General features: G+C 50.4%; 2 protein-coding genes across 2 annotated transcripts in view; both read right to left on the bottom strand.

Moving 5' to 3' along the window:
- The window catches only part of GPR32 (G protein-coupled receptor 32), an 18,907-nt gene extending 13,088 nt beyond the window's left edge, over positions 1–5,819 (bottom strand). Inside the window, 1 exon segment of the mRNA XM_012643016.1 lies at positions 5,781–5,819. Within this exon segment, the coding sequence (XP_012498470.1) occupies positions 5,781–5,819 (39 nt within the window).
- A 2,447-nt stretch (positions 5,820–8,266) lies between these two features.
- Positions 8,267–10,506, bottom strand: CLEC11A (C-type lectin domain family 11, member A). The gene is made up of 4 exons (XM_012643115.1): positions 10,202–10,506; positions 9,781–9,976; positions 9,279–9,470; positions 8,267–8,803 (listed from the first exon to the last, which is right to left on the bottom strand). Exons 1-4 carry the CDS (start codon positions 10,346–10,348, stop codon positions 8,358–8,360), a joined length of 981 nt encoding a protein of 326 aa, XP_012498569.1. The 5' UTR covers positions 10,349–10,506; the 3' UTR covers positions 8,267–8,357.
- Positions 10,507–12,624: the final 2,118 nt, after the last annotated feature.

Here is a 12,624-nt window from a genome sequence, read left to right on the forward strand (position 1 = left end):
TATTAGAGCAAGAAGTGACATGAGAAGGTAACTTATTGTTGGGCCTATAACATATATAAATGTGATATGTTTGCAATATATTTCATTGAAAATATATTTTTTGCTGTTATTGGGTTAAGGAAATCATGACAGATGGTAAAGTAATAATTATAACAGTGCATTGTTGGGTTTGTAATATTAATGTGTATAACAATAATGCCACAATAAGAGAGGAAAGGAAATAGAGCTACATAGGAATAATCATTCTATGTCTCACTGAAATTAAGCTAGTGTATGTCTGAAATTGATTCTGGTAAATTAAAATGTATGTCATAACCCCTAAAACAGCAACTAAAAAAAATAGAATATATAAAGAACTCTTACAATTCAGTAATAAAAAGACAAATAACCCAATTTTAAAATGGGCAAATGATCTGAATAGACATTTTCCAAAGAAGATACACAACTGGCCAAAAAACACACAACAATATTAACACCATTAGTCATTATGGAAATGCAAATACAAACCACAATGGGATATGACTTCTCACCCAATAGGATGGCTAGAAAAAAAAATTCAGATGATAACAAGTGTTGGCAAGGATATGGAGAAGTTGGAACTTTCGTACATTGCTGGTGGAAATTTAAAATAGTGCAGCCACTTTGGAAAACAGTCTGGCAGTTCCTCAAAAACTTAAATATAGAGTTACCATATGATCCAGCAATTCTACTCCTAGGTACACACCCAAAAGAAAGCAATACATATGTCCACACAAAAACTTGTACCCTTGTTCATAGCAACATTATTCTTAATAGCCAAAAGGGGAAAGCAACTCAAATTTCCATCAACAGATGAATGGATACACAAAATCTGCTCTATCCATGCAATGGAATGTTATTTGGCCACAAAAAGGAATGAAGTACTAACAAATGCTACCGCATGGATGAACCTTGAAAACATTAGGCAAAGTGAAAGACGTCAGTCATAAAAGACCACAGAGTATATGATTCCATTCATATGAAATGTTCCTAATAGGCAAATCTCTAGAGACAAAAAGTAGATTCGTGATTTCTTAGGGCTGGGGCAGAGTGGGGAAAACTGGGGAGGTAGAGGGATGAGAGCTAAAGGGTGCAGGGTTTCTTTTTGAGGTGGTGAAATGTTCTAAAATTGACTGTGAATACACTAAGAACCATTGAATTGTACATTCTAAATGTGTGAATTGTATTTTATGTGAATCTCAAGCTGTTAAAATAGAAACAAGTGGAAATTTGCTTGCAATGATATTAAATATACAAATTATTCGTGAGGTTTTGACATCTGTATAATATTTAATCACCCCCACCATGAGCAGAGAATGTCTTTGTTTTTAATCAGATCATCCTCAAGTTTCTTTATTAGAGATTAAGTTTTCTTGACAGAATCTTGTGTATTCTTCTTTGCTAATTTCTAGAGGATTTCTGCCTTTTGGTGGGATTGTGTATAGTATTTTTAATATTTTATGCTTGTTTGTTGTTTGTATAATGATTTCTAAAGGTTAATCTTGTAACTGGAGACCTTATTGATATCTCTTATTGTTTGTTCTAACGGTTTGGCCGTTGATTTATTGGTTTTACTGGGTACACAATTATATCATGTTCAAATAATAGCAGCTTTCTCAATTCCCTTCTAGTCTTTATACCTCTTTTTTTTTTCTGTCTCAGTAAAGCGTTACTCAGAATTTACTTATATACAGTCCTAGGTAAAGCAATAGTCTAGTCTGTTCTTAACCTAAAAGAAAAGGCATCCAAAATTTCTATAGTGTTTCCTGGAAGTTTTATGAAGTTAAGAGAGTTCCCTTTTTTTCTAGTTTGTTAAGTGTTTTAATTTTTAATCATAAATAGATATACAGCCTTATCAAACTATTTTTCACATCAATAAAAATCATTATATTTTCTTCCTTGATCTATTGATACAGTGATTTACACTGAATGATTTTTAAAAATTTTTTTGAACCATCTTTGCATTAGGGGGCTAAATTCTACTTGTTTGTGATGAATTATGATACATTGGATTTAATAGGTAATTATTTGATTTAGGATTTTTGCATCTTCATTCACAAATGAAATAAACCTATAAGTTTCATTTCTTGTCCTTACCTGGTTTTGGAATCAACATTGCATTAGCCTCGAGCAGCTATTACATAATTTTCCAGCTATTTTCTGGAATAATTCATATAAGATAGGAATTAAACATTCCTTGAATGTTTGGTATCACTTGCCTAGAATACCATCTGTGCCTGGAGTTTTTTTGGGGAGAGGGGAAATCTTCGAATATAACTCCAAATACTTGAATACTTACTGGCTTATTCGAATTCTCTAATTTTGTGTCATTTTAGCATTTTATATTTTTCTAGTAATTGAACCACTTCATCGAGGCTTTTAAATGTTAGCACAAAGTTAGCCATAATATAATTTCATTACTTTTTATATCTCTGCCCTGGCTATAATTATTCACCATTTTACAGTTTGTATTTTATTTCCAGCCTCTCCCTTTTTTCTTGATTGGTTTTGCCAAGTCAGTCTATCTTAGTAACTTTTTCAAACATTAAAATAGCTTTCGGTTTTGTTAATCTTCTTTTCTTCCCAAATCCATTTCATCAATCTCTCCCTGTATTTTTTATCATTTTCATACCATACCACAGTGAAAATGCACGAACTATAGCTACAGGCACCAACGCGAACAAATCTTAGTAAGGCGTTTGCCTTTAAAAAGCAAGTTGCAGACAACATACAGTAAGATATGGTGATGGGCTGAATTGTGTCCCCCCAAAATTCGTGTGTTGAAGCCCTAACCCCTAACACCTCAGAATCTGACTGTATTTGGAGACACGGTCTCTAAAGAGGTGATTAAGGTTAAATGAGACCGTTAGGGTGGGCCCTAATCCAATCTGAACAGTACCCTTGTAAGAAGAGGAAATATGGTCACATGGAGATCTCCAAATGCTCGATATTTGCTGGCACTTGTGCCACTGAATTCTCTGAATTGCTTTGAACTCATGCTTACTCAAAAAAAAAATTAAGGTCGTTGATCATTGCCTCAGACCCAAGCTGCCCATGAATTCCTTAGGAAGTCCTTTTGCGCATCTGGCTTCCTCCTCTCCTGCTGTAACAGATGTTCTTGGGTCCAGTTTCAGTGGGAAAGTTTTTGGGCCTCCTGCTCCCTAGATGGGTGTCTGCCTGCTGGATGTGATTGCTTCCACCATCCTGAATCGCTTTAACCAATAAGTATTTGAGCCATTTGGCTTAAGCCATTTGGCTTAGAGTGTTTTGCTGAAAGCATCCCTGTGTACAGACACCTCTCACAGCCTTAGTTCTCCCATCTCTGTAAAGGAGCCAGGTTGCTCTGTCTGCTAAAAAGACCAAGAAGCAAACATAGCTCAATGGCACCGAGCACACCTAGCACCCAGATCTTGGTCTCTAATACCACTCCCCACTAAAAGGACCCAGGGCTCCTTGGGGGAAACATCTGATTTCAGGGTCGAGACAGACAAAAGATGAAGTACAGATTAGCCTGGAAATCTTGTTATGCCATAAAGTTAAGGAAGTGCTTTAAAAAAAAAAAGGGTAATAAACTAAAACCATGGAAAAAATAGGAATTCATGAATCTGTTTCATAATAAATGGACAAGTGAGGGGAAAGAGATGGACTTTTGCTTATAATAGAATGCTGAGTGTTGACCGGCAAATGTGGAGGTGGTACCAGTGCTGGAAAATCATCATTTTGCAACCATTATGGTATATATGGCATAAGGGAAGAATCATCGATGAATGCTAAATCTGGGGAAATTTTGATGAGGAGCCAGATATTTGCCTGATATTAAAGTGTCTGCCCACAGACTGCTTATTCATTGCAAAGGAGATCACCTCAGCTGGATCATCAAAACTAACGTCACAGATGAGGGGCGATTGGACATTCACTGTATCCGGATGGGATACCTTCACAGCAGAACACACCTCACCTCATATATTGTGGTGGAGAATGTATAATCTGAAACTAATCATCACAAGGAAACATTAGACAAACTCAAAAACGTGGAACTTCTATTTTTAAAAGAGCGAGGAGTTGCTCTTCCAAAATCTCAATATCATAAATACGGAAATATTCCAGATTAAAGGAGGCTAAAGAGACATGACAACGAAATGCAATGCCCGACCCCAGACTGGATCCTGAACTGGAGAGGGAAACGCTACGAAGGATATCAACCAGTAGATTAGATAAAAGTATTGCATAAATGTTACATTTACTGAGGTTGATTACTGTGGTTATGTTAGAGAATATCTCTATTCTTGGGAAATGCAAACTGAACAATGTAGGGGTGAAGGGCCATGGTGTGTGTAAATAACCCTTGCATGCCCCAGGAAATATGTGTGTATACTGAGGAACTAAAACCAGCTCATACTGTAAAACTCTGCCCTGCCATCCACCTACAGACCCAGATAAAGCCAGCTGCAAAGTTGTCAGGAAACATTTCACCCAGGGATGCAAGGCAGCTGTAACGTGTCCTAACAACTCCTTTTGTGAGTAGCTAATGCCGTTTTTACTCACTGAGAAACCCTGATCTCTAAAATTATAGATTGTTGGAAACTTTGCTGTTTGAAGGTATATCCGTAAGAATGAAACAGCCGAATCTTTCTTGCCTGGAAGATCTCAGCCACTTTGACACATAAGAAACCTCAATTTCCAGCCCTGGTGCAGAGCTTTAAATAGTTTCTGGGCACGACATGCCACATTTATATTAACATTGTAGTTTCCAAGGAAACAAGATCCTGGGTCCACTTTGCAGTTCAGACCTGATGTTGACTCACTTATACACATTCCTGCTTTGTTCTGAACCTATCAAAACACCGTTTCACTTAAGTTTCACCCAAATTTCTCTGTTCCCCCAAATCCTATAACTCAAACACAGCTCCTCCTCTAGGGTGTGGTCTCTCTCATTGCAATGGGTCAACAAATCTGATTTGGGTTTTGTCCCTGCTGATTGGGCTAGGATGGATGGGTGAGTGGGTGAATGGATATATAGAATGATAAAGCCAAAATGGGGTAAACTGTTAACAATAAACAAATCCGGATAAAGAGTGTGTGTATGTACTACAGTATTTATATTTGCGCAGGTTATCAAAAAGTTTTAAATGATTTCCAAATAAAAAGTTTCATCTTTGTTTTTTGTTGTTTTGTAAGAAACTAGATTGGTTTGAACCGGTGTTTAGCAAACTTTTTCCAGGCAAAGGAAGAAACTTTATATCAAATTTCATATTCTAATTCAGTACATACTCAAATGCCTAAATGTTGAAAAATATTTCTTACCATGTTCTACACGTACTGATATTTTATATGACTTTATTTCACCTTGTAAAAAATGGCTATGATCTCCCCATAGGAATCCATACGTGTTCTGAAAAACTTGTCTGTAAGATCAGAGCGCCGATTACAGTGTAAGAGAATGTTGATGTGTAAGCGAATGTTAAGGACTACGAGGCTTCGATTTTCCTACCCGTAGGCACGCGACCGGACTACATTTCCCAAAATACCCCGAGGCGTGGAGAGGCGGGGCCCGAGCTCTGATTGGAGACTGCAGTTCTCCGACCTCATTGCGAGGGGCGTGGTCTTTCAGGCTTCTGGGAAATGTAGGCGAACCCCACGTGGGAGGAGCGGGTGAAGCTTGCGAGAGGACTTGGTGAGTCACTCGATGACTGCAGAAAGACGTGGCTCTGGGAAGGCGGTGGGAGGCCTGCCTCTCGGCCTCCTGGGATTTGTAGTCCTACAGGCTCGTGCGGCCGCTGGTTCTTCCTCCACTGGCTCATCGCAAGCCTCCTGCCCTTCCTCTACTACTTCCCTGGGGTCCCTTAACACATCGATCCCAGTCAGCTGCTGAGGCCTCCCCTGGTCCACGCTCTGGCCTCGCAAACCGCAGGCGCTCCGCGGAAAGCCAAGGGGAGAGCATTGGCAATCTCTGGCCCGCGGGAGGCCTGAGAGGGTAGGTTTCCCACACGCAGACTGGAGTCAGGAATCTGCACCGAATGCCACGTTTACAAGCGTGCTGTTCTGGTGCATAAACAGTCTTTGTAGACGCTCTCCACTCCCCACTTCGGACCTCTCTGCATGCCCACAACTCTGTCGCTGGGCTTGGTATGGTAGCCCTGGGCCCTGTCAGGCAGGCATACGTTGACCAGACAGTGGCAGCTAAAGTGATGCGGAAAGCTCCAGACCCTGCGGGAAACCAGAGGAGGTGCCTGACCCCAGCCTTGGGGAGGCCAGAGAGAAAAAGCAGCAGAGATCTGATGCATCTCAGGGTCCCCAACTTGATCCCACACAGTCATCTTCATTCAAAGGGCTCCCATGTGCCAGGCGTGCCAGGACACGGAGTTGGTCGTAAGCAGTCCTCCCCCCGTCCCCAACTATGGTGTCCCCCAGACTGGCTGATCAGGGCTGGGTCAGGAGAGGAGCCAGCAGTTTTGAGACACCAAAAGGGGCCCTAACCCTGCGGGGTCGAGGGAAAGACTAGCTCTTTGGGGTGACATGTCAGCCAATTCTTGGAAGTGGGTGTTCACCCCCACAGAGAAGGAAAGCGAGGACAGGGATCTTTGCATGTGCCAAGGCACAATATCGGGAGAGAGTCTGCAGAGGGGAAGGGGAGGTTGAATTGCTGAGGGAGGCGCAGATCTGGGTATGGCAAAGAGCCCTCTGTGTCTGACTCTATTCTGGGAAATAGGCACATTATGTCCATTGTACATACGGGACACTGGGAAACAGCAAGGTTATTTCTCACTCCAGTTTGCCCAGTAGGTAAGTGGCCGAGGTAGGACTAGAACCTGGATCATATGGCTGCAGAATCCAGGCAGGTGACCATCATGCTGCCTCATCCACCTACTTTCCAGAAGACAAGCTCTGTGAGGGAGGGGGCCCTTCCGGGAAATAGGAGGTACCCATCAGTGTCTGCCTAATCCACTCTCTGGTTGGCTATGAGATGTCCTGCTGCCCACCCCGACCCCGGAGAAACTGAAGCTCAGAGTGGAAAGAATTCTAAGCAAGGTCTTTGGTCCCCCCGATTGAAGCCCTACTGACGGCACGCCACACCCGCCCCCGCCTCCCAATCTGGTACTTCCTATGAGGCTGTGGGGCTGAGAAATGACTCCTGAAGGGACAATGGGGGGGTGATCTCTTCTGGAAATGACAGGGATGGCTAGCTCCTCCCACGGGTGGATCCGACGGTAATGTAAGGACAGCCAGGGTCACATCCCCATTCCTCGGCTCCATGGTGCCAACACCAGGGGAGGCACTGGGGTGATTTCCAAAGACCCTCTCCCCCAAACAGTGCTGTCCGCAATGCTGAGGCCCAGACTGGCTGACTCCTGGGTGTCTTTACTGCCTCCAGGGAAGAAAAGTATGAAAAATAGTGAGGGAGGAAGGTAGTGTGTGGCTCACGTTCAACCATTTCCCAAATGCACATTTTCCTGGCCTCGCCTGAACATCCCAAGAGCCACACAAAGTAGGGGGTAACTGTGCCCATGTTCACATGAGGAAACAGGCTCAGAGAGGGGAAGGGACTGGCTCATGGTCTCACAGGCAGGAAGTAAAGGAGAGAGTATTAGGATGGAGCATAAGCTTCAACGTTGAATGGGACCTTAAGTTTGTGTCTTCACATGTGCCCCTAGGGGTGAAGGAGAGGAAAAGGAGTAGGGGGGTCTCTCACCTCAGACCAGGGCCTGATGTTACATGAAACGGTACCACCTAGGGAAACAAGTTTGGGACATACTAAACAAAATTAAACGGGCTCTTTCTTGCAGGACTTGTCAGAGCCTTTAGTTCCTTTGTGTTTCCCAGATCTCTTTGACCAGAACAGAGGCCAAGGCCTGGAACAATGATTGACAGGCCCTGGGTCTCAAAGGCCGTGAGATGGGGCACCATGAAGATGGAGGTGTCTGCAGTGTGCACGTGTGTACTCTGGGCATCAGCGTGCAGGAGCAGATGACCGTGTATACATATGCACATGTGTTCTCCATCACTCTGACTCTGAGGCTCAAATACCTGTAAAAGCAGAACAGGACAGGCACCCAAAGGCCAGGGTCTGGCCCTTCCTAGCTTTCCCTGCGGTGAGTTAAAGGCCAAAAGCGCTTCCACTGCCCCTCAAGTCTGATTCCAGAAGGCTTTATTGGCATCGGACGGACCTAGCCTGGTGCCCACCGCTTCAGGCAAAGGCCGCGGAGGGGTCTCAGGCCCGCTGGAGCCCTCCCGGGAGCGCCCAGCCGGGGGACAGGGAAGGAAGGGCGTTCTCGGAGGGTGGAGGATGCACGGCGCAGGCAAAGGCCGGGTGTGGTGGCAGAGCCAGGGAACCGGCCCGGCTAGAAGGGGAACTCGCAGACGTAGTAGAGACGCCGCTCGCAGTCGTGGTCCCACCAGGACCCGTCATCAGAAGCCTGCGCCACACAGTTCTCGAGCGCGCCGCCGTTGGGCTGGTCGGGGCTGAGCGGGTGCGGCGCAGCGCTGGGCCGGGTGCCCGGCTCGGGGCGGGGCGCGCGGTGCCAGGCGAAGAAGGACACGCGCTGGCCGTTTTCGAAGAGGTAGAGGCCTTCAGCGCGCCGGTCGTGCACGCCCAGCCAAACCGGCCAGTTGTAGGGAGCGAGCGCCCCGCGCAGGTAGCGAGTAAGCGCCTCCATCTGCTGGCGGTCGGCGGGCTGCGCCAGGCTCCCGCCCCGCGCCACGCACCGCGCCTGCGCCGTTGTCTGCGCCTCGAAGTCGCGCGATAGCAGGAAGCACTTGTGGCCAAGGCGCAGCCCCTTCAGGCAGCCTGCGGGCGGGGCGGGGCGAGAAGGAGGCGGGCTCATGGCCTTCGGGGGCGGGGAGAAGGAGGGGCCAGGACGTCGCGGGGCGGGGAGGAGGCGGGGTCAGGGCCTCCGAGGGGCGGGCCGGGAGGAGGCGGGATCAGAAACCGCAGGGAGCAATGAGGCGGAGAATCAGGCCCGCCGGGGGCGGGGCCAGACTGTCGGGGCGGGACTGTGGGGGGCGTGGCGCGGCCCGAGCGGGGTCCGCGCGGCTGTGAGCTAGAGGGATGCCTCGCCCACCGCCCGCCCTGCCCCCCCGTTCACCCTCCCCGCCAGCTCACCTCCCCATGCGCCAACAAACCCAGCTTGCCAGGGCCGCTCCCGCCTCCGACCCCCAGGGTCCTCACCTCTCCTCAGACCTCTCGGGGGCCGGTCCTCTCACCGGTCCCCCATCTGGCCCAGATCGTCCCATTTTTCCCGCCCGGCGCGGCGCGGACTCACCCTCCAAGCGGCCGTGCTCGCGCTCGGCGCGGCGCTGCGCCTCCTGCAGGGCTTGCACAGCGTCGCGGGTGTCGCCCGCCGCCTCCCGCAGCTGCCGCAGCCCCCGGGTCAGCTCGACCACGCGAGTGTCCAGCGCGTGCAGACGGACGTGCAGCTGGTGCAGGCCTGCGTCCAGGCCGGCCAGGCGGCCCACTGAGGACAGACACCGCTTGCGCTAGAGGGGGAGCCTGGGCGCAGCCTGGGGACCGGAGGACCTCGGGGAACCGGGACCTAGGGCTCCTGAGGGCGGGGTTGGGGGAGGGGACCTGGGATTCCTGGAAGGAGCGGTCTAGTGGCCCTGGCTCTTGGGAGGCGAGGCCCGAGACCCGGGACGTTTAGGGATGTGGGGGCTCAGGGCTGGGCGTTGGGCAACTGAAAGGCCACTGGGCAGTGAACTGACGATTCATTTTTGTGAAAGTGACTGCGGAGGTCTGGGGTCAGGGTGGGACTTCTGGTTACTCACGGATGTAAGTGACGGTGTCCTCAGGGGTGGGAGAGGGACTGGGGCTGAAGGAGGGGGTTGCCGTTGCTTCCTCCTCCTCTTCCTCCTCCTGGTCCTCCTCAATCTCCCAGGTCCCTTTGCCTTCCTCGGTCCCGACTGGATTCTCTGGATTCTCATCCCCCCTCCCAGCTGGCAGCCCCAGGGCTTCCTGCAAATGCTGGGGTCGGGGAGGGGTGGTCTGCCCCAGCCTGCCTCCAGAGACGCCGCGCGCTCTCCCCTCCAACTCTAAACTCACTCTTTGCCTCCTGAGTCCTCTCTCTGAACCCATCACCCCCGTCCTCTGAACCTGTCCCCGTCGTTCCCCCTTGCCCATTTCCCTCATCCTGAAACAACCCCTCCCAAGCTCCGAGTTCGCCCTTACAGTTCCCACCCCACAGCTCACCTTCAACATCAGGGCCTCCCTCTCCCGCTCCTCCTCCTGGGCGCCTCCCCAGCCTCCCTCCCACTCCCGCTCAGCTCCCCGAGCCCCATGGCCAAAGCCCAAGAGCTGGGGGATCACCAAGGCCCCGAAAAGCCAGGCTGCGTGCATCGGGTCGCAGATGTCTCGATGTCTGGGGTGGGAGGTGGTCTCTGGGGACTGGCAAGCACCCCCTGCCCTGTGTGCAGATCACTGGCCCCCTGGTCCCCTGCTCTCTCAGTTTCTCTCTTCCTGTCCCTCTCTCCTCCCCACTCTTGTCCCCGTCAGTCCTCTGATCTCCTCTGCTCCTCTGTGTGTGTCTCTCCCCGCCCCTCTTGGCTCCCCGGAGGCCCTGCCTTTGTGGCCGGAAACCTCCAACGTTCCAAAGCCTGGATCCCGCCTTGGGTCTTCTCACACACGCCCCTCTTTCCACTCTCCAGAGCTCACTTCCGCCCTGCTTGTTCCTTCTGCCGTGGCCCAAAGCTCGGATGGTCAGGGAGAGAATGGAACCGGCTCTCCAGCTGATCCTGGGGACAGCATGCCCCTGGACCCAGGGACCTCCTCAGGACCAACTGGGCAATGGTGGGGTGCTCGGTCTCAGCCCGGCTCCCTTCTCCACTGCCCCCTGCCCAGGCCATTCCTAAGGAGGAGGCAGACCTCAGGGTCTTGCTGAGGTTGTCATTACCCTGTGGCCACCATCGCCCACGCACCCTGATGGAGGAGAGACTCTTCCACCACTTTCAGGCTGCAGGGTGCCTCCTGCCCCCAGATCACCCATCCCACATTCCAAGCCCTTGCCAGGAGATGCAAGTGAGTGTGCATGTGTCTGTGAGGACACATGTGAAGAACATGTGTGTGCTGTGTGCACAACCCTGGAAGGTGGGGCTCCAGGATTCATCGGCCCCACTTTGCTAGAAGCCTTCTGCAGGTGGGGCCCTGGGCAGGGTGATGCTGGGCATCCCGGCTTCTTGCAGACCAGCAGCCAGATAGTCCCCCAGGATGAGGGAGTCAGGCAGAGGGTGGGAAGTGGGGAAGAGCGGTCAGGAAAGGTTTCTCCAGGAGGTGGAATAGACAGGTGCCCAGCTGGGTGCACAGAGAGAGCTCTGAGCATTTAGCCAGCTGCCTCATCCCAGCCTGGACCACTGCAGTCACCGGCTCCCTGCCCTCCCCCTCCTCCCTTTCTCCTGAGCCCCTCCAATCCCGCTGCTTGCCGCAGCAGCCAGAGCAATTCTTCCAAACCATAAATCAGATCACATCACTCCCCACTCCCCTGCTCCTCCACCTTCCCATCACAGGCAGGAGGGAAGCCAAACCCTGCCCTCAGCCAGCACAGCTCAGGGCTGGGAGGGAGGAACCCCTTGCAGCTCTGCAACCTCCCCCCTCCCCTCTGCCCCAGGCCTCTGCTGGCCTCTTTGCTGTTCCCTGAATGCTAAGCTCATTGCCCTTCAGAGCCTTTGCACTAGCCCTCTCCTCCTTCTAGAAAGCTCTTCCCCAGCTCCTTCTCATTATTGAGATCACAGCTCCAAGAAGCCTTCCCCAGCCACCTTTCCTAAAGAAGCTTCCTTTCCGCAAGTTACTTTATGAAAAGGCCCCATTTTATCTTTTTGGTATAATCAAGATTGACATGATCTTGTTTGTTTATGTCTGTCCCCTACCAATGGAGGCAGGATTCTTCTGCAAGGCTGTATTCCCAGAGCTAGAACCAGGCCCCCTAGCGCATAGCAGGTGCCCAATCCATCTTGTATGAGTAAGGAGGTAGCAGGTAATGCCTTGGCCGAAGGCCTGGGGGCTTCACCTCTGTGTTTAGACGCAGTCAGGGTGGAGGTGGTGAGGGGAGTGGGAGAGTGGCTCGGAGGCCAGGGAATCAGGAGGCCATGTCATGCCCCTCCATGCCAGGCCTGTGAGTCATGCAGGGCTTTTCCAGCCTAGGCCTGGTTGGTTGTGCCAACGAGCATGGAGCTCACCAGCCAGGGATCACTGGGCCCGCTCTTCAAAGAGGGAAACCAAGGCTCTGAGAGGGGACAGTGTAGCCTGCTGGAGGTCACCAGCGTGGAGGCAACTAGCCAAGGCTTCTGGCTCCAAGCAAGAGCAGGATATCTGCCCTCAGCTGCCCAGAGCCCCAGGAGGGGCCTTGGAAATCAACAAATCCAGCCTTCCGTTTTCTAAGAAAGCCTGGTACATTGAGGGCAGTGTGACCTTGGTCAGGCTGCTCACGGCCTCGGCCTCGGAGGCCGGGCCTCTTAGGTGCTGATCAGAGGCCTGGGGGCCCTGCTCCAGGGCACAGAGACCTCGAGGGATAATGCATAGGTTGGGAAAGGCCTTGCAAACTGTAGAGGGGTACACAGCCTCTCTCAGTGCTGGCACCAACACGGGCAGCTGTTCTCTCTCCAGGCCCAGCTGCTCACCAC

This window comes from Propithecus coquereli, unplaced genomic scaffold, assembly GCF_000956105.1.
Source record: "Propithecus coquereli isolate 6110/MARCELLA unplaced genomic scaffold, Pcoq_1.0 Scaffold193, whole genome shotgun sequence".
Taxonomy (NCBI): Eukaryota; Metazoa; Chordata; class Mammalia; order Primates; family Indriidae; genus Propithecus; species Propithecus coquereli.